This window comes from Platalea leucorodia (genome assembly GCF_965183815.1).
Source record: "Platalea leucorodia genome assembly, chromosome: 2".
Lineage (NCBI taxonomy): Eukaryota > Metazoa > Chordata > Aves > Pelecaniformes > Threskiornithidae > Platalea > Platalea leucorodia.
The window spans coordinates 2,698,087-2,720,289 of record NC_138824.1 but is presented as its reverse complement, the minus strand read 5'-3'; the positions used below and the strand labels follow the sequence as shown (position 1 = coordinate 2,720,289).

The window sequence follows — 22,203 nt, the reverse complement described above, 5'->3', positions numbered from 1 at the left end:
ACAGTCTTGGGCATCAGAAAGCAGCAGATACACATCCTTGCAGGACAACGAGCCTCTGTTGCCAACATAACAGAAAACTGTCATCTACAGCCAGGGAAACCTAAGTAAAGGTCAAATTCAGTAGTTCCAGGGGCTGCAAGGATACTTGAATCCTCCTGTGGCAAGGTCTGTGATGTAGCTTCACACAGCCCAGCACCCTTTCATCCTCTGACCTAGATCAGCATCAAAGCCACCAGCATCATGAGGCCAGGAAAAACAAAATAGAGGCTGCTCAGGGGCTGGCTGGAGCACATCTTCTTCAGTGGCTTGTATTGCCTTTCCCCGCACAAAGGTGAGATGTCTGTCCACATGCTGGGTGGCCACTCTCTCAAGGGGAGGCTCTGGCTGAGAGATGGACGCAGTTGGAGCCCCGTGGTCATCTGTTCATGCGCTGCAGGATGGTCACACAGCCGTGATAACTGGTACAGCGCTGCAGCGGCGGCTGCTGTTCCACACTCCCTGTTACTGGGTCGAAAGTGAAGGCTTTGTCCGTTCCTTCCCCGTTCTCGTCTCGGCCACCCAGGATGTAAATCTTCCCTCCACACACCGTCAGGCCACAGCTCTCCTGGAAAGCAGAAGGAAAGCCCAAGAGCTGAGGAGCAAGCCTCCAGCTTTAGGCAACAGGGCTGAGTCATTGCAAAGGGCTCAACTCTCACCTGCCCAGAAGAAGGGAGTGAAAATAAGATAAGTGATGTCTGGCTCTTGGGATGCTGAAATCTTACTGTTTCAGTAAGAGTTCAGGCACTTAAAAGGCCTCAAGTCAGTGATGGGACCACTGCTGTTTCTGGCAGTGCCCCAGACTCACAAGCACACCAAGAGACCAGAGACCCAGCCAGCACCTCCCTGTGAAAGCCGCTTATAAGTGTGCAGTGACATGGGCATTTTAATTCAGACTGGGATGAGATGTGTCCCATTGTTCCTCTTCACTGTGCCATGGCTCACATTGCAGCATGGCTTTGGAGTGCAAAACCATGATGACAGTAAACCAAGACACACAACCACCACCAGTCCGTGTTCAGTCCACAGACCAAACTAGAGCCAGTACAACCCTCACCCTGAAACACATAGTGTGGAGAACAGGTCCTCAACACCAATGGTTTCACCCTACAAATCCACTCCTCTGGCATTAATAGCTAGTGTAGACCCAGCCTCAGCAAGAAAACTTGCGTCTGCTGGGAGACAGACATCCTCCAAGCAGTATGGACACTGATGGCGAGTACCTGTTTGAGTTGCTCTACAGAGGTCACGTTCACGTGCTTAGAGCCCAGCCCACGATGTATTTTCCTTGCCTTCAATCCCAGCAAAGGACAGATGTCTCCTATTCTAGAGAGAGGGGGAAGGCTCAGAGCTTCTTTCCTAAACCTGTACCTTACCAGAGGCCCAGGGAGGGTGGCCACTTCTCGCCAGCTGTCTTTCCTTGGATCATAGCTGAAGATTTTACTGAGGAGTCCACCTACAACGTAAATTATGTTGTCCAAGCAGACGGCACTGATGCACCTCTGGTAAAAAGGGGTGGGAGACAAGAGTGTCCACTTGTTGTCCTCTGGGTCGTAACACTGGACCTGGGAGGAGAAATGCAGCTATGGGAACATGAATTTACCGCATCTCCCTGCTTGGATAAAGCTGCTATTCACTAGAAATAATAGCATACGGGGACAGAAGCACAGATGGGAGCTTCAACACCCAGAGACCAGCGCAGTGAGCAAAGGGATGAGAGGTTCTAACATTCCCTCTTGCAATCAAGTCTCCCAGACAAACTACAAGCCCCCAGGGTGGCTGTCCTTGACCCAGACAGCGCGTGGTTAAGTGTTCAGAAATGCAGCTGAGAAGCACTGCTGGCTCTTCCTGCAGCTCAGGAGACCAAAAGCATCATGTCTGGCTTGCAGAGGTCTCCTCCAGGCAGTTACTACTGTTGCTGCTTACCCGAAGTGAATGCCCACAGTGTCGGAGGTTTGTTCCTGTGGTGCCTCAGGGCTGACCAGGCTTCAGAGCAGAACAGGCTCTACTGAAACCATGCCTAATGCACTGTCACCTCCTGACACCTTCCCTCTCTCATCCCTAAGTCTCATTGGCTTCCATTTAAATGTGTGATGTCTCATCTTATAACAAGGGAGCCTTCATTAGTCTTCAAAAAAAAAAAAGGCCCTTTGTAAGCCCTGGTAGCTTAAGGACAACCCCATTTCCCTCCACGTTCCCTGGGAAACCTTCTTTTTTAGGTCTCGGTCCATTCTTGATGCCCCAGCAATACCTTGTCGGTGTTAGCGGTGTCATCCACAGCACCGCCCAGCACATAGAGCTTGTTCAGGCAGGAGACCACAGCCGCCGAGCTCACAGCTTGAGGCAGCGGGGCCAAGGTTGACCAGCTGTTGGAGAAGGTGTCATAGCACTCCACGCTGGAGAGGCGGTAAAAACCATCAAAGCCTCCCACAGCATAGATCTGACACAAAAGGAGCAAAGCAAGCCAATTAGAAACTCCTGGACTCACCTAATGGGCTACACTGTCACGACGTACATGAGCGGAGGCTAGGACTTGGCCAAAAAGACGGACATCAAGCCACAGTAAAACCTTGGGGTTGGACTAGATGATCTTTAAAGGTCCCTTCCAACCCAAACCATTCTATGATTCTATGAAACATCTCACACTGTGTAGCTTTCACCCAACGACTTAACACAGCTATCTACAGAAGTCTTGCACCATCTCATGGTAGATCTTACTGCTACAACTTCATTCGTGGCTGCTTCAGGTGACAACACACACCCAACTGAAACAATGACTCCTTGGTTATGTCCTAGCTGTTTTCCCATCAAAACCATCAAAACTCATCTCTAAATGACCCAGAAGACAAGCACACACCCACAGTTTCTCATTGTACTGGGCAGCAGAAGTGGGGGACAGTGCTCCACATGGCTTCTTCCAAAATTCGGGCTATTGCTTACCTTGCCCTGAAGTGTTGCCATTTTGTGCCTCCATCGGCCTTTCTGCAGACAAGCAACCTTAATCCAGACGTTCAGCTGGGAGCTCAGCACCCAAACATCATTGCTGCTGATGTGTCCTCCTGAAAAACAAAGGGATGGAGGGCTGGTGCGATCCCAGGGACAGCCCCGTCACCTCACTACACCACAATATTGCATAGCTCCTCCATGCGATGGAACAACTTAGGCCAGAATACGGTTATTGGGTTATGGCCATGTAAACTCAGCTTCCCAAGGGAGATACCATCTGGACTTCAAGGCACTTGTTACACTGCTCCACCCCTTATATAGAACTCATCTGATAGGCATTATATTTTAAGTGAGGGACAGGCAGAAGACTGATGCCTTAGGAAACCCTGAGAGCACACACACCGAAACCATCTCATTCCACTGCTGAACACTTTTGACAGATGCCCAACAGGAGGGAAAGGTGTCTTAATACTGCCAACCTCCCTCTCAAAGGTGAAATTGTTCCTTGGGACAGCAAAATCCAAACCACCTAAGGATAAACTTCACCAAGAAGTGACTTTGCTCCAAAGCTGGGATGCATGTGGATGAGTCCTAGTGAACAGACCCAAGGAGTGGCTGTCCAAGCAGAGGTCATGCTGTTCTTTGCAACCAGGAAGGGACCATCTGGTCCAGGGTATCTCACCTGATATGTACACATCATTCTTCAGTGTGCAGGCAGCAAACTCTGACTTGGTGTAGCCAGGCACGCTGGAGAGAGCTGTCCACTGCCTGCTTTTTGGGTGGTAGAGGTCTGTGAAGGGCAGCTTCAGAAGGCCTTTCTTATCACAGCCCCCAATGACGATGATGACTTCTGCCAGCTCCATGAACCTAGACCATGAAAGGCATGGGTAAGTCCCCGGGCGAGGCTACTTTTTTCCATTATCCCTTCCACCCTATCTAGGACATCAGCAGCACAGCCCAATGGATAGAGCAGGGGGCTCTCCTGCATCAGCCGCTGATTTTCTGGGCAAATCATTTCACCCCTGCACCTTCCCTTTTGTCTGCACATTCAAATCGAAGGCACCTCCCAGATTGGATGGGAAGGGGTCCAAACTGCATAGGGAAAGAAAATGGGAATGACCTCTAGAAGTCCTTCGTGAGATTGCCTCCTGCCACTCACCCTCCCCCTTCCAGCACAATCAAGCCTAATCCTCAAGGCACAGCCACGAGCGTGGAAAGCTGCTCCTGGCAGCCCGCCTGCAACAAGCTCTCTGCCTGGAGAAAGAAGTGTTTCCAGGAAATCTTTCTCTCCAGCCCTAATAGCAGCGAGCAGACGAGACAGACAGCAGGGGAAGGAAAATCCTGCCAGCTAGTAGGTGGCAAGAGAGGAACGGCTCTGCGGGAGGGGAGCGGAGAGGAAGGAGGAGAGTGAAAGAGGATTTGAAAGACTTGGTCCAATCCCCAGCTCTGCCATGGTTTGTGCAGGCTGAGACAATTCACTTAAGACCAAAGCTGTAAAAGAAAATAGGTAAAATGGGGATGTTGGGGGGTGGGATTTATCCCCAGTGAATTTTAGCTGTTTGCATCCTTGAGGATGTCACTACGGACCCTGTCATTGAGCAATTCTGTATATAATAGCCTGTTATGGTATTCAGCACAGAGATGATGTGTCAAACCATCCCTTCCACCTAACAGAAACATGCCCTAAATGCCACGCTGAGACTTCTGAGATGCACTGGGGCAACCTCTGTCCTTCTGCTCAGAATGCTCCAACTGAGCAGCAAAAAGCCTGCACTCCTTGGGCTGAAGAGGACTCTTGAGAGCGCAAGAACCTGACCTTGCAGCCCCATGGTCATGGGTGTCCTCTGGAAAAGGATGGGGAGCCTTGCAAACCAATTCGGTTTGATATGGCAACCCACCTCAGAGCAGAGGTGTCCATCAGCATTCTTACCAAGAACACCCTAAGGGACCCGTGGTACCATGAAGAAACAGCAGAGACTTAAAACGTGGCTGGTCAAATCCAAACTTCACAGTCACAAAAAGGTGCAGATTTCCACACACTCCCAACCCTAGAAATTACTTTTTCTTTGCCTCCTCCACTTTACACTGGCAGCTGCCTGGGCCATCATCTCTTTATCTTCTTGCTGTTCATCAATAAATCAATGGAACAAAAAAAAGAAAAGAAAAAAATTTGGGGGATGCCTAGGTAGCCACCTGGACAGTAACTGCTTTTTTTTCACTGGATATTAATTCCTGACCTTGCAGCAATGCCTTTAAGCTAGGCACCACACCGATGGCCAGGAGGACTGAGACAGGTCCAAGCCTTCTTGCTAACAGACAGTTTGGAGAAGGTGAGAGAGAGACCAAAAAAGGTGAAATGAGAGCAGACCAATGGCAGACCTAAACCAGGTCTCAACCCAGTGCTCTACCCATCGGTGAAAACAGGTAGAAATAAAAAGCTACAAAGACCCCTTCCTGCCCATAGTCTGGACGCATATAGTGTAAATTTCACAGGAATCCTCTAAGACAGGCAAACACCTCCAATGTCTCCGTTTTAGAAACAGGGATGCCAAAAGCGAAGCAATTGGAGGAAAAAAAAAAAAAAAAAAAAAAAGAGAGAAAACAACCCAAGAACACCGAAACTTTAAGATCCATCAACGTAGGTCATGCAGGTCTAGGGAAGAAGATGCTGAGTTTTACCTTCTGGGCCTTGATCGCAAAGAGCTGACCTCGTTCCCGAGGATGTAGTACTTGCGGGCCTCATGCAGGAGAGGAATGCACTCCTTTGAGTCCTGGATGAGTCCATCCATTTCCACCTTCTCCAGGAAGTAGGTGGGGTCGAGCAGGGGCAGACGCACATGCTCAAGGAGCTCCTTCAGGGCTCCCTTCCTGGCAGGTACGTCATGCCGTACCCAGCGCATGACTGCTTCAAAGACCACTTCTTCCTTGGGGACCACCAGCTGCTCATCGGACAGGTATTCAATCAGCTCCTTCACACCCATCTCCAGGAACTCTTCATGACACGACACCTCCACAAAACACTCCAGCATGAACCTCTTGCTCTTTTCTGTCAGGGACACGATGGAGAATGAATCGGCAAACTTCATGATGCCCAAACAATTGCATGGGTGAAGCTGGCCTTCAAGGAAGGTGACACAAGCATCTCTGAGCTTGGAGATCTGCAGCAAGTCAGACAGTTCCAAGATACCTTCAACATTGTCCTCTTGAATGATGATGTTCCCCCCATACATATAGTCAAGAAGGAGAGACATAGTGGAAGCAGAAATCTTCTGGATATTAATGATATCCTGGTGGCCTTCTTTGAGACTGCCACCAAACATGGCCCGGAAATACGTGCTGTTGGCTGACAAAGTGGCACGGTGACAGGGGAATTCTTGTCCATCAATTAATAGCACCACGTCTGTGAAGATGCCGCTCTGCCGGTAGGAGTTCAGTGTCTGGAGGATTTGCTCGGCATGGCAGGACCCACTGCAGAGCTTCATGTGCAGCTTTTCTTTGCTCGGGTCCTGCGTCACATTTTCCAGGCTGCTCGTCCTGAAACTTGATTCTTCTTTCATCATTCGATGCATCCTGATTGGGAAGCAGTGAAGGAGACCAGAAAACAGTACATTATTAAAATATCTGACTGTAGTGCCCAACACCATCACGGTTTCTGCATCTTCCTCAGTGCCATGGGGAAGTACAGATTCCAGCCAAAATGTAGTCAGACTCTGCCCCTTCATCCACACACATGGCTCCTCCTCAGTAACCAATATTTCCTCCAAACCACACACAGTGATAGGCACTAGGATATTTCCAATCCAACCCCATCTCAGTAGGCAAAATTCTGCTTTTAGATGTTTCTTCTAAGGCAGTTGCCTTGCCCAGCCTATGCCGTACTAACACCTCGACAGCTTTTCCTTTTGTTCTGACACCTCGCAGCTCTGATGAACTGCTTTCCTCATCCTGCCAAATGCAGGCGCTCCATGGCACAGCCCAGCTGGAAGCAATGCAGTGTTTTGACTTTTTCTATCTACCATGTTTCCCCAGATATCTGATTCCAGGGGAAAAAAAAAAAAAAATCAGAGGTAAGGACGTGAGATTGAGATTTGCCAAAGGTAGCTATGATACGACCTGCCCGAAAGCAGGGGAGATGTCTACATCTGACGTACCTTTCTGCTACATTTGTTCTCCAGGTGATTTTACATCTTTCCTAAAGGACTTCATAGAGTGATTGCAATGAAGCACAGCGGACTTCTCTCGTTTGAGCTCTAACAGCTCACGCTGCCAGTGTGAGCAGCAGGACCCATCCTGAGCACCCATGGGCTCAGCCTGGAGGCTGCAAATAGCTGCACATCCAAAAGGGTGATCCCTGCTTAAGCGGAGGGGAGGCAGCCGGATCCCCTGTAAAGAGTAATCCCTGGGGAGAAGGACCTCTGCCTGCAGAGGCAGGGTCTGAAAAGCTTCGTGGCATTGAAATAGTGACAAGGATCGACTATGTCTGACAACAGTGAGAGAATCAGAGACCCCAAACCCTCAATTTCTGCCTCCGCCATCCTAGACCCACTAACAGGTTGTTTCTGCCCCATTTTCTCCACTTCTCCCCAAAAGCCCACCCTGACTCATCATGGTTGCACAGACCCAGATGCCTGGGGGGAGACCGAGTACAGGATTGAACCTGGGTCTCCCAGCACTTGCCTGACTGCTCTCACCAGCTGGACATTAAATAAAAGGGGTACAGCAATGCCACCATCTGTGTTTTAAAAGCATGGCAGGGAGTCAGTACAACTCCTTGAGTGGGGGTACCAGTAAGGGCCATCAGCAGAGCACTCCTGATCACAGCTTCTACCACGGCCTTGCAGGTTTTAGATTGTTTTTCTGAGGCTCTGTAACAGCAAAGAGCCCGTCTGGGGGTGGCTCAGGCTCTGCACTTAAGGGCCGCCTAAGTCAGGCTCTGGAGCATCTCACCACAACCCTCTGGCAGGAGCACAAGTCCCCACTGAGGTGACAAGTGACCAGACGCCAGTGGCTTTGTGGTGTCCGCACACTCCCCTGCAGGAAGGCAGGTAGCACATCCCTTGAGGAGGGTTACCTTGAATTTCTCATGAGTCAAAATCCCTGTCTTAGCTCTAGTCCTTCATCTCTTTTCCTACCCCTGCACCTCCCAGACACCCATCACGTCTGACCACAGACCCCAAAGGTACTCAGATTCTCCCATGCTCCAGAGGACACCTCCTGACTGCACCTGCAGCAGGGTAGCTGTGTGTAGGACAACCAGATCTAGTCCTGATGATCCTCACCCCACCACACCGAGAAAGTGTCACCGTATCCTTTGTGCCTTCAGAATCCCCCAGCAATGGGGAAAAAAACTCTGCCTGTGCCACAGGGGAGCTGCAGAGACCTAAAGAACAGTGAAGCAGCATGACAAGCCCTAACTAAATATCTAAGAAATCTTGTGGGAGTGGGTGAAGGCTCTAAACACCCCGAACGCCGCTGACGGGTGCTCAGGGCTGCATGCAGGAAAGAACCACTCTGAGTCAGTTCAAAGTGATTTAGAGAAGTTACAACAAAGGCAGCTCTCTAGAGATGTCTTTGCAAAGAGCATGGGGGACTCCGCATTTTGCCGACACACGCGGGTCCAGCCAAGACAAACACACCTATATCCCCACTTCTTTCTTGATCTGCACACACTTCCGAGCCATCAGGGTCACGCACAGCTCTGCATGGCTCAGTGCTGGGAAGAAACAGCTCAGGCTGACCTCCTTACAAAGAGACACACACACCCCCTCCCTCCCCAGTCAATCCAAATACCTTGCCCAAGCTCACATCCCTCCTGTCTACCCATGAGACAAATGATGCAAATGCCAAAGAAAGAGTGGATTTGCCCTGTTGCCCTCACCCACGCACACTTCTCTCCAGGTCACCTCTCCATCCAAGTACCACACAGCAGCAAATACTGTATTTTTTTTGTCAGGCCTCCCCAGCTGCTAATGCAAGAAAGTCCAACATTACCTGACTCACGGGTTGTGTCCTCCAGGTGGGATCTAGCGAAGACTCAACTTCCCTCTCGGAGAGCTCCCATCCACATCGGGGCTCTGCACAGAGACAGGTCCCCTCTGCAAAGCACTCTCAGCCCTTCTCCGGCAAGGCTTGGGGAAGCACAAAAGCATCCCCTTTATCCTCACTGCCAGAGAGGTGGGGGAGAAATCTGCTTTTGTTTCTCCTGAATGACATGCCAGAGAGCTACAGGGCATTAGCCATGCAGCTGTCAATAACAGCCAGCCAGGGAGGAGCCAGGACCCAGGGAAAACCCATCGCAGCTCAGGGAAAATATATCACACCAAGGCAGCTCAAGAGGGCCAAGCCATCTGGAGAGTAAATTGGGGTCCAGGTGGAACGATTCATTTGATAGAGACTCTGTCTCACTGGAAACCACACTAAAGCCAATAAATAAAATATGGCTCTGTGAGCAAAAAGATGCCCGGAGCAGGAATGGACTGGGTCAGGGAGGAGCTGCAGTCCCCCTCATTAACGTGTGATAATTAGGTAATTAGGTCCTTGAGGATGTTGAGGACAGAAGGGGAGGTTTGCCCCGTGTGGCTTTCTATGCCCTCCCCTCCAACTTGATCCCAGTTTTGGCTGAATTTTTAAATGCTCATAGCAGGGACCAAAGCAGCCCTGGGGAAGCTCCACGATGTAACCCTTGTGCTGAAGACTGTCAAACTCCCTGATTTGATGCAGCCAGCCTTCCCTCCATTGCCCAGCATCACTTTGAACAACTTGTATTATTTCACACTAGATGGAAGAAAAATATTACTGATAACCAGCCCCTGCATGTTGTCCTCCTGAAATCGCCTTTCCGCGGGGCACCACTGCCACGTTCGCTGGCTGGCTTCTTTCTGCTCCTCTCCCATGGCTGGGATGCAGGGCACAAGCTGGCATCCTGCTTGCTCCCAGCATTTGCATATGAATCACTGGCAACCTGGAAGGGACTGTGGTTTCCCAGCCTTTGCAGTGGGCTGGGAGGGTTGGGGGATTTGCTCTTAGGACCTTCTACCCTGATAGAGTTGGCACTGCCAGGCTGCACCGAGCAGGGGTGCAACTATGGCTGCACACGGATGCAGCTAGGGATGACCAGGAGTGGGTCATCAGGACAAATGGCAGCACAGCACTGATCCTGCCCTGTGGGGCACAGCAAAAAGATCTCCAGTGTTGGAAACTCTTCAGCGAGGTTGCAATGCTGTCATCTCCTTGCAGCCATAAGGCATGGGGCTACTGACCTGTTCAAAACCAAACCCCAGCTTCACACAGCGTGTGCAGCCCCAGGGGTAGAGGGACCAGATACTAAGAGTTGTAAATACACGAAGTGACCACAATGAGAAGGCTTTGCAGGGTGCGGCTGTCCCTGTGCCCATGCCAAGCCACGTATGGAGCAGATTTCTACAGCCAGACTGCACTGCACTTGGCCCTGGATCTCCCCCTGTGATGCCACCGTGCCCCAAGGCGGCTGTCACTGTGCAAAGGCTGTGCTACAACCCACGCTTGTGGCCTTTTTGCATAAGACAGAGAGCATTAAATACCCCATAGAGCTGCAGGACCTGGGGGTGTTTGAAAGGGGTGTCTGCTAGACAGCACCAGAGGAAGGACACCTTATGCAGGGGCAGGAGCTCAACCCCTCCTTCGCTCCCCGTGCCCTAGGTCTTCTCTCAGGGTAGATACAGACACGAGAAGCAGTGATCTTACAGTGGATTAGGACTCTAAAATCCCTTCTTCACATTAAAAATGCTCAGCCCCTGGCACATGGCCCACGGAAGCCATTAGGCACAAAGCCACAAGCATTAAAAAGATGCAAAAGGGAAATACAAGTATATAGGACCAGGAACTCCAGGCATCTGTTGGGGAAAGCTCACTGTGAGTGTAGGACCAAAGCTTCCTGAAGGAGCAGAAGAGTATGCATGTCAGGAGAAGAAAGGAATAGGAAGGAGAAGGGATGCAGCTAAACTGAAGAGAAAACAAGGAAAAAACAGTGGAAAAAAGGTAATATTGAGTTTTGCATAAATCGGGTAATGGAGGCCATAGTGAGACATCTTGAGGCAGATGGTCACTAGGACTTGATCGTGCTGTGGTCTGTACCTCCTCACCACACACCCAAGAGAAGGAAATGGGTCCTATCCAGGACAGCTGTCTATGCTCTCCTGCCACCACCATCCATGGCCCTACCTTGCCATGGAGAGAGTCAGGACACCCTCTTTTCACCCTCAGCCAGTTAGCAGAAGTGAAGGGCAGCCACCAGCCTCCGGGAGAAGAGACTGAAGCAGGAGAGCCAAGTAGATGAGTAAGGGTAGAGAAATAACTAGAACAGAAACAGGGTCCAGAAGGAAGAGAGGGAGAAAACTAAGAGGCTTAAGAAGGGAAAAAAACAACTTGGTTTCCTACTTCACATATTGTCAATACTCACGTTGAGCTTGAAACCTAGTCAGGAGCTTCAGCCAAGAAGCGGTTGCTTGCACCAAGAGTCCAGGAGAAGGGGAGCCAGCCTTCAGCCTCGTGCCACTGCTCACATCATGGCTAGACTTTTCACGCTGAGTTTGAACTTTGAAAGCTCCTAACCTCTGCATCATATTAAGGCTTTAGCAGAGACATGAGAGATCCTTCTTACAGCAGATAACTTTGTAGGCCTAGGGCATGGTCACATCAGCGTCACCTCCCAGACCCCAGGACTACAACTCTACTGGCAAATTTAAAGGGCTGGAAAGGTTCCCAGATACCACGAGAAGTGTCCCAGCTGTACCACTAAGCTCTTATAAATAAGGGCAGTTTTAGAGAGGAAGAAAAAGAGTTAAATAGCACAACCTTGGCTGTCCCAAGACATTTGGGCTTAAAGCCAGCAACCAATCCTCAGCTCTTTTATTTGAATAACAGACACAGCCTACATGACTCTCATTTCTCTCCTTTCAACTTTTCAATATCTTTCCCTAGGGTACAACAACGACAGCCCCCAGTTAGGGATTATTCAATGTTGTAGACATCAGGAGCTCTACCCCTTCCCTTAGGGCAATTGTATATTTAACACTCAAAAGGTATTCCCAGAGCCAGTCAAATTCATGACACGGTACTGACTACCCATCACCAACCAGTGAGATAGTGTTGTATTTACTTTAATCCTTTTCAACTATCAGTTAAATGCAGCCATTCAGGGGCGGGAGAAAACAGCTGCTTAACAAAGAACGATCCCACGCTGACCCAGACAAGATCCCCTTCTCACCCAAAGCACCCTCTGTCTGCAGCTGGGAGCAGATCCTGGGGTAAAGAATAAAAAAATAGAGCAAGCACCAAGCAAGCCTTTCCCTTAATATACACATTTAGCAAAGAACTGCTCAGGGACTTCCCAAGCTGGATCTCTCATCTGAACTCCGGTGTTTAATAAGTGCTAATGGATGTATGAGCCATTTATTCCTCTCTGAACTTGCTTATGGTTTTTGGCCTTCACAGCACCCTGGGGCAATGACTTGCAGAATGTGTGTTAAAAACAAATTGCTTCCCATTTTTTTTGGTTTAAAACTGCTGCCTGATCGGTTCTACAGGTGCATCGTTGTCCCCATGTGGCCACAAACACTGAAAAATTATTCTGCAGTTACTGTTCGAGACTCAGGTCTGCACAGTCACCTCCTCTCCACGACTGCTTTTCAGCTACTGTCTTAGAAAACCTGGATGGGAGAGAACCATAGAATCATGGAACAGTTTGGGTTGGAAGGGACCTTTAAAGTTCATCCAGTCCAACCCCCCTGCAATGAGCAGGGACATCTTCAACCAGATCAGGGTGCTCACAGCCCCGTCCAACCTCACCTTGAATGTTTCCAAGGATGGGGCATCTCCCACCTCTCAGGGCAACCCATTCCAGTGTTTCACCACCCTCAGCGTGAAAAAATTTCTTCCTTATATCTAGCCTCTTTTAGTTTAAAACCATCCCCCCTTGTCCTGTCGCAGCAGGCCCTGCTAAAAAGCCTGTCCCCCCCTTTCTCACAAGCCCCCGTTAAGCACGGCAAGGCCGCAATCAGCTCTGCCCGCAGCCCCCTCCTCCCCAGGCTGAACCCCCCCAGCTCTCAGCCTGGCCTCACAGCAGAGCTGGGCCACCCTCGGACCATCGCTGGGGCCTCCCCTGGCCCCGCTCCCACAGCTCCATGTCCTTCCCGTGCTGAGGACCCCCGAGCTGGACGCGGGGCTCCAGGGGGTCTCCCCAGAGGGGGCAGAGGGGCAGAATCCCCTCCCTCGCCCCGCTGCCCACGCTGCGGGGGATGCAGCCCAGGAGACGCTTGGCTTTCTGGGCTGCCAGCGCACATTGCCGGCCCATGGCCAGCTTTCCATCCCCCAGCACCCCCAAGTCCCTCTCCTCAGGGCTGCTCTCCATCCCTTCATCCCCCAGCCTGTGCTGATACCGGGGGTTGCCCCGACCCAGGTGCAGGACCTTGCACTTGGCCTTGTTGAACCTGTTCACACAGGCCCACCTCTCCAGCCTGTCCAGGTCCCTCTGGATGCCATCCCGTCCCTCAGGTGTGTCAACTGCACCACTCAGCTTGGTGTCATCAAGAGGAGATGCAACACAACTGTATGGATCTCCAAAACTCCCTCTGGTCAGACCTTTAGCTCCCTCATGAAGCACAGAAAAGCAGAAACACAGGGAGAAGGATCAAGGCATCACCATTTTGCAAGTGATCCCAGAACACAAAACATCACCACAGACTGGCAGGGGAATACTGACAGTTTATTTCACAGAGCATTGCAGAGTTTATTTTGGTCTAGCTCTATTTTCATCAAAAAAGTATCATCCTTTTAAAAAAAAAAAAAAAAGTAGCAAATATTCAGGACGATAATGGTAACAGTCAGTGCATTACGCATAAAGTTGGGGTCTCATAAAAAAAAAAGAAAGAAAAAAGTGAATTGTGAAAACAACTCTTTGTTGGATTGCTTTTGACACTTCCAAGCTTTTAAGCACTTGACCTTTCAATAAAGTCATCTCCAAGGATAAAAACAGAACATGCAGGTGATTATCAACAGATGCTGAGATTTAACAACATCTCTCACTTGGCAATGACAATCCACCGGGAATGTTTCAATACAGCACCACATTAAAAGGAGAAGCAACTTTGTTCTCAAAAGCCTTCAAATCCATCAAAATCTTGCAATTCTGCAGAAAAAACACACTGTGTTTCACGGACTTGAGAGAGTACCATATAGAAGGACAGTATTTGGGGAAGGTAAGACGGAGCATGGACTAGGGTCTTATTCCACTTACGTTCATAAAAACCCAGAGTAGATGCAAAGGAATTAAAGTCTTGATTTGCACTGCTTAGAAGGTGCTTATTAAAGCACCACAATTCATATTTTCATGCATCACAATTCATATTTTCATTATCAATAGGGGTATTTTTCTTTTACATAGATAAGTTGATCACTTTTTGCCCCCAATTCTTACGCCCTAAGCCCAAGACTTCAGGGTTTCAAAATGCTACGGGAGTACAGGTTAAAAAAAAAAAAAAATAGAGCAGTTCAGTGCTGCCAAAACAAGAACAAACTACTTGAGGTGGTTTTTAGCATGGCTTATTTCTGGCCTTTCCAAACCTGCTTTGCATGTCAAATGTGATGCACATCAGCATCCCCCAGACCACCTTCTCCTCTGCAAGGTGACTTCTCCCAGCCACACACAAGCTCTACAGCCCAGCTTGGCCAGCACCTGAAGACTCAGCCTCAGCTCCCATTCCCTCCATGGTAAACAACTTTGATGGCCCCTCACTTTCAAGGCAGTGCACACCAAGCTTCAAAGGAAGCTCGCACTCAATGGGATTTCTCACGTTGCATGTTGTGTCGACCAAGATCCAGCAAGGAAGCAAGCAACCCAACACCAGAAGGCCACGGGGACCGAGCCAAGACCCATTCACAGCTCCGGCAGCCTTCCGGCTGGCTTCAGCTGCCTTGGGAACAGGCTCCGTGCGAAAGCAAAGTGACCCAAAAACAGCCTCCTCTCCACAAGGCCTTGAAGGTCAAGAGCAGAGAGCTGAAACTGCCCTTGGGCTGGCTGTGAGCCCATTCAGGGAGGGAATAAAATTCAACTGTCATCTACTCGGTTTCTGAGCTTTTTTTTTTTTTTTTTTTTTTCTTTCTCCTTTTAACCTCTGGTCTAGGATTTTGGTTTAAAGCCTTTTTCATTGGAAACACGCTGATGAGAGCTCTTGCCTTCATGAGCCTGTCAGCATCTGCTGCAAGACCATCACTCCTTTGGAGGATACGAACATGCAGCTTTAAAGATCCTGCTTTTAAAGCAAGGAGGAAAGGTCTCCTTGCAGGAATAAATTATACTCTGGGGCTGCTTCACCTTCCAAACTATTTACAACTCCTTCACCCGTGGGCATCTCCTTGGCCCAGAGAGGGGGAAGCTCACACTGCACCACCACCTCCTTTTCCTACACGGGTGCAAGGACAGGGAAGCAAGGAGCGACTGCAAATGCCACTTGGAGTGGCAGGCACTTTAGCCAGATCTGAGCGGTGATGGTGCCCATGGCATTGCTTTTTGCAAGCCATCCAGGCTCCTGACAGAGCCCAACTCAGGGAGAAGATAGAAAGAAAAAAGGGAAAAATAATAAAAAGTGAAAGTATTGCTGCCAGCAGAGGCCAATCTACAGCCAACGCTCAGGATTTGCCTTGAAGACTGTGGCAGGGCATTTCAAGAAAGCCACTCCCCTGGGAGCATGCAGGCTTTGGGGAAGGAGGATGGGACAGGGAGAAGATGCCCAAGTGACTGAGCCAGTGCAACCCCTTCCCTGGCTCTGAACTTCAGCAGGGAAGAGCAGTGCTATCTCATCTCCTCTCCTAAGAAAGCTTCTCTCCTCCAAACAGCCTCCTGTTGCATTAGAGCTAGAACTTCATTGCCCAGGAAAGGGGGAAAGGAGAGGGGACAAAAAAAAAAAAAACAACCCATAAAAACAACACTTCACAAGAACATCACAACATTCATCTACACAGTCGCTGCACCGAGGAAAGGAGTGGAGCAGGGCAAGGGGGAGAAAGGGGAGATACGTCCAACGTGTTTTTCCCAGAATGCCCCAAGGGGACTCAGGCTGTCACATCAAGATTCAAATAACTTCAGCCATCAGGTCGAGGATTTAACAAACACGGTATTTCCACTCATGCCCTGGAAAAGTTACACTCAAAAAAAAGAGAGACAAAAAATTTCAGTTTTTCTACATTTTCACAAAAACAAGGCCCCCCAGCCTCACAACCAGGGAGGTGGAGCAGCCAGTGATGGGGTGTGGGAAGGGGTCTCTGCCCGACCAGCAGTTCCTCAAAGGTTCCCATCCCACAACAAGCAGGAGAGCACGGCTCTCACTGCTGGAGCGAACGCAGGGGCGGCCACACGCCGGGGCTGGGTTGGAGCCCCTCAGTTCATCCGCAGCTTGGTGCCCCGATGATCCGTGGGGGTGACCATCTCGTTGGCATAGCCGTTCTCGGAGCAGAGAGACAGCTCGTCCGTGGTCTCCACGCCATTGTTGATCTCTGGGGAGGGTAGAGAAGGGGGAGACATTGTCACAGGGGTGCAAGTCCCAGGAGCCTGCCATGGATGGGGAAACTGAGGCACTGAGCATCCATGCAATTCCACTACATGGGATCCATCTCATCCTACGGGGATTTCACCTGGGATTTAGTATAACTGCACCCATTTAAAACCACTTCTGAACAGGATCTGCCTCCAAGTAGGAGCTCACCTCTGAATTTCAGACCTTGACAATCCTGCCACCACCAGAGGCAAAGCTGGACACCACCACACACACACACCCCCACACACCGATGCCATGCCACAGGCTGAATTAGTTAGCTGTGGGAGAAGGGTGCAAAATACCTGAACTTAATCTCTACCCAAATGGCCATTCTGGAAAAGGGGAGACTCCTATAGTCACTGGTTTCACTAGGAAAAATGTGCAACCACCAATGTTTTAATTGTAAACACCCACCCAAAGCAAGAACATTTGTTTCAGAGGCACAAAACTTTAATACATATCCCCTACCTCTAAGGATATTTTATGTCTAGGGCATTTTATGTCTAGAACACATTGGGGAGGCTTAATTCTGATGTGACCAAATCTTTCCCTCTCTGAGTTCCTTGGATTTACACCTGATTTTCAGCATCTCTGGAGGGCAGAATCAGGCCTGCATTTCACACAAAAAGCTCTTTGAAGCAAGAGTTTTCTTTTTGTTATGTGTGCACCCAGTACAATAAACCCTGATCCCTGCTGGAGATCTCTAGCCCCTAAATGCAAAGAAAGACAACCCATAACAAAGCTCAAGGGGAGATTATATTCACATTCCTTCAAATGTGTTTTCCAGCTTCATGCACCAACTTTAATCTTTAAAAGCTAAATGTTTCCCTCTTTGTATGCATTTCTGACATCTTTCGTAGAGGTGGGGTGAGATGTTCCAACACAAATAAACACTGGGAGGAGCATAAGGATATCAAGAACCCCTCAATATACAGGGCCATGGAATTCCAGGTCTACCCCAAATTCATCACTACTATTTGTGGTGACCTATGCTATTATTTTAATGGGTTTTATAGCTTTTGACATAGTGTTGACAATTCAGGGAGGAGATGATGTGAGACAGTAATGAGAGCTGCATGGCATAACTTGGGAAGATTAAATGCAGGATTTCTGAGCAAATTTGTGCTCAGACCTGCACCAGTTTGGGATGGACGAGTCATGACCATATCCCACAAGTGGTTCAGTGCAGCAGGGTCAGTCATAGAATCATAGAATCATTTAGGTTGGAAAAGACCTTTAAGATCATCAAGGCCAACCGTTAACCCAGCACTGCCAAGGCCACCACTAAACCATGTCCCCAAGCACCACATCTCCCCGGCTTTTAAATCCCTCCAGGGATGGGGACTCAGCCCCTGCCCTGGGCAGCCTGAGCCAGGGCCTGACAGCCCTCTTGGGGAAGAAGTTTTTCCCAATACCCAACCCAACCCTGCCCTGGCGCAGCTTGAGGCCGTTCCCTCTCGTCCCAGCGCTTGTTCCTGGGGAGCAGAGACCGACCCCCCCGGCTCCAGCCTCCTTTCAGGCCGTGGCAGAGAGCGATGAGGGCTCCCCTCAGCCTCCTCTTCTCCAGGCTGAGCCCCCCCAGCTCCCCCAGCCGCTCCTCCCCAGCCTTGTGCTCCAGCCCCTGCCCCAGCCTCGCTGCCCTGCTCTGGCCACGCTCCAGCCCCTCCATGGCCGCCTTGGGGTGCGGGGCCCAGCGCTGAGCACAGCATTCGAGGGGCGGCCTCACCAGTGCCCAGCGCAGGGGCACCATCCCTGCCCTGCTCCTGCTGGCCACACCGTTCCTGACACAAGCCAGGGTGCCACTGGCCCTCTTGGCCACCTGGGCACCCTGCTGGCTCATGTCCAGCGGCTGTCGACCAGCACCCCCAGGCCCTTTCCCGCCGGGCAGCTCCCAGCCGCTCCTCCCCACGCCTGCAGCGGTGCCTGGGGTTGTTGTGCCCCCAGGGCAGGACCCGGCCCTGAGCCTTGCTGACCCTCATACAGTTGGCCTGGGCCCATCGACCCGGCCTGGCCAGGGCCCTCTGCAGAGCCTTCCTACCCTCCAGCAATCAACACTCCTGCCCAACTGGGTGTCATCTGCAAACTTACTGAGGGGGCACTTAATCCCCTCATCCAGATCATTGATAAAGATATTGAACAGAACAGTCCAGTCACCCTGTCCCACCAGCAGATGACAACACCCGTATCAAGGCCACCTCCTCAATCAGCAGAGAGCAGGGTGACAGCTGAGGGATGGAGCAAATGGCTCTGACTGACCAGCCCCGTCCGTACCCGAGAAGATCAGCTTCTCCTTCATGATCTTGACATCCCGGCTGGACCGGCGGACAGCAGCACTGAGCATGATCTGCTCTGGGTTGTAGGTCCTGATGCTTCCTAGGCGCCACCTGCAAGACAAGAGGGTGATATCAGGGGCTGGTCTCCCCAGTCATGGGAGCATCTTCAATGCAAGTGGCTACCAACAATGTGGAGACCAACAAGTACCAGAGACCCTCACGTCTTTGCTCCCTTGCACCTACGCAACCCCGCATGGTAGGAGGATGTTCAGAGATGCGCATGTTATCTCAGAGGGGTACAGGCATACAAGCGGGTCATCTTTAACCACCTTGAGCATCCTAATTCCACTAATTTCACCAAGGACTGCAGGTGCCCCAAACCCCTCTCTATCACATCAGCTATCCAGCTGCCCAAAGGAGGTAAGGCTATTTTGACTCTTAGGGTTAGAAAGAGGGAATAGAACAAGACACTAAGCCAAGTAAAGAAACCATAACCTTCTCCTAACTGAGTGACATGCTCACACTTGTGGGAGAAGAGAGCTCAAAGACAATTTAAGGTCTCAAACCTGAGACACACCAGAGACATCGACATGAGCTGCTCTGCAGGAAAGTACAAGTAGTCCCAATGCAGGTAGCTGTCACATACAGTGCCCCTAAACGTAACTTCTCCCAGTGCATGTCCCTCCCCAAATGCCAGGTCTTTACTTAAATGTTTCTACACAACCTCTTTACTTTTTAAGCCTTCATGAAATTCAGCGTTCACCAAAAGTTTCCACCACATGAACAATATAAGGCTGATAGGAACTTGGCTCAACTTAAAATTATCCAGACTTTTATTCTCATTACTGAAGGCATGTAAAGAAAAGTACTGATGTTAATAATAAGCAATGGCAGCAAATTCAAGGGGGAATTTTGCTCTTAAAGCTGTTTTAGGGGAAAACAGGGCTTGGTGGGCTCAGATAAAGCAGCCGTACCCAAGATCCCATGGCAAAGGGATACTGTTTAGGCCAGGCTTTCACAGTCCACACCCCACCGATTCGTCCTACCTCCTGACCACAAAGAAAGGCTTTCAAGTAAATCCCATTCTCCCTGCCAGAGCCAGGGATGCTATAAGGCTATATGACAGAGAAACAGCAGGGATTTAGGGTGGTTTATGGGGTTTCTGATCTTCTGGCACCATCTAGTGGCTCACTCACGCCAAAGAAGGAGATTTTTTTTTTTTTTTTTTTTTTTAAAGGTGACAACCACCTTCTCTTGAATTTCTAATCCCCTACCCAGCCCCAGGAGCAGAGGATTTGAGGAGCCCCACACATCTCCAGCCTGGGTCCACAGCATCAGCCTGACAGAGCAACAGCCACAAAAGAGGTTCTGCAATTTTTCCAGGAAAATCTAACTGGTGTTGATTTCATGGGGTTTCCATCCCCTTCCCAAATCCCAGTGGGTGACACCGCACCATCAGGCTTTGACCGGGGTACGGATGAAGGCGGATGCTCTGCTACAGAGAAAAGAAGGGGTGAGATGGCAACACGACACAACTCACAGACCCATGGACAGAAGCAACACAGAGGAAGCACAAGGAGGCAAAGACATTAAAGTATAAAAAAAAAATCAAAAATAAAAAAATATTTTTCTTCTACCATCGTCATCTAAGCTGAGCCACTCTGACCCGTAAGATGATAATTTTTGCCCTTGGTGTTCCATGCAGGCAGATCCCACTAAGGTCAATGTGGTTGCAAGTGCATAGGATCTCCCAGGATAAGACCCTCAAACTATCATCAGGACCAAAACATATTGCTACAGCGAGTCTTTTCTTTGCCCACAACATCAGGATTTTCAGCATCAGGCTGGGTTGCGTGGCCAAAAGGCGTGATGATCTCTTGCCCATAGGTCCTAGACGTCCCATGGAGGGCATGGGCTATTTTGAGGCACAGACAGCCCAGCCTCAAAGGGGTGCATGGACCAAGGGCTTTTCTCCTCCTGCCAGGAGGAATGACCACTGCTCTCTGCTCCCCATCTCGCATGGTGGCTGCAGTCAGACCCAGGGTGGTTAAATATGCACAAGGGGCTGATGACTCCTCTCACAGGGGTGCATTGCTCTGATTGAACAAGCTAAGAGAGGGTGACCCCATTTTTCAGGGGTAGTTTGAAATACCCTCTTAGAAGAGCCACCAGTACATTTAATTACAATGCAACTCCAACACCGAAATACTCTGTGCTGTGCTTAGTAGCCTTTGGGTCTCCAGAAAGCTTGTTTAATAGAAAATAGCACCTCTCCTACCCCCTCGGACTCTGTTGTGATCAGCCACGTTTAGGACAGCAGCGTGCAAAAAGGCCAGACAGACAGCAGGTAGGTCTTGGTCTGGGAGGTTGGCATCAAAGCGGACCAGACGGACACAGGGTGGGAACAGACTAAAAAATACTGGGACAACAACACAGAGACAGCACACACCATGTTAGGGCCATGACTGGACCCTTGGTTTGGAGGGGAGAGGCTAAATGGCAGGGAAAAGGGATGGAAGAGGGGCAGGTTGGGGAGAAAACGGGGTTGATTGATACCGAGGTGATAAGATGGAGCAAGCAAAGAGCCAAGCCAGCCGCAACCACAGAGTCCCCATCCTGCAACTGCTCTTGCCTAAAGCCTGCCCAACTCCTCCATGCCTGTGTTCTCCTTATCCACGAGCCAGGGAGCAAGGGGAAGGTGAGAAGGGGAAAACACCCAACTGCTCTGCACCCATCGAAGGGCTCAGCCCGGCCCCATAGCCGGGTCCTGTTTTGGGGGGATGCCGCGAGGATGTAACGCCGCAAGTCCAAGGAGCAGGCAATACTTGCAGGTGGCCAACCCCGACCCCCGAGGTGGCGGGTGGGCAGAGGGAGAGGGGCAGATAAGCACAGACAGGGAGTAGCCAAGTCCTCAGAAATACAACTCCATGGCACACAGCAGAAGGAATGGAAACGGTAACACGTGAAGAGTTTGGTCCGAGTACGGACGAGGTGAAGGCTTTACTGCAGAAAAGCGACAGCGCTTCCCTCCAAGGGGATGAGAACGACCAGTGAGCAAACAGCCAATACAAGGAGAAATCTGGGTTTCCAATTGATGGCACTTCAAATCCAGCATCACAGGCTCATTCCCTTCCTGGGTGCAATGCTATTTATTTTCACATTGCATTTCCCGTTTCACAGTGGTGCAACTGGGAAGAGACTCTTGAAAGATCCCAAGCTCTGAGTGCAGCAATTGATGAGCCAAACCTTTCCAGCTATTAGCCTTATTAATTCATTCCCAGAGCCAGAGAAGCACTGCTTTATATAATTGAACAGGTTACATTATTTTCTTTAGAACGGGCCAATTTAGAAGAGGTTGGTCTCAAAATCCTCTGGTAAAT

At 50.1% G+C, this 22,203-nt stretch overlaps 2 protein-coding genes across 2 annotated transcripts in view; both read right to left on the bottom strand.

The window, feature by feature from the left end:
* Positions 1 to 415: 415 nt before the first annotated feature.
* KLHL35 (kelch like family member 35) lies at positions 416 to 6,551 on the bottom strand (the record flags this gene model as incomplete). Its single annotated transcript, XM_082305076.1, has 6 exons — positions 416 to 604; positions 1,413 to 1,601; positions 2,288 to 2,476; positions 2,977 to 3,095; positions 3,665 to 3,849; positions 5,662 to 6,551. 6 exons carry the CDS (start codon positions 6,549 to 6,551, stop codon positions 416 to 418), a joined length of 1,761 nt encoding a protein of 586 aa, XP_082161202.1.
* A 9,842-nt stretch (positions 6,552 to 16,393) lies between these two features.
* GDPD5 (glycerophosphodiester phosphodiesterase domain containing 5) overlaps positions 16,394 to 22,203 on the bottom strand; it is a gene marked incomplete at both ends in the record, with an annotated part of 115,088 nt that continues 109,278 nt past the window's right edge. Inside the window, 2 exons of the mRNA XM_082337138.1 lie at positions 16,394 to 16,509; positions 18,822 to 18,934. Of these exons, the coding sequence (XP_082193264.1) occupies positions 16,394 to 16,509; positions 18,822 to 18,934 (229 nt within the window). The remainder of the gene's footprint in view (positions 16,510 to 18,821; positions 18,935 to 22,203) is intronic.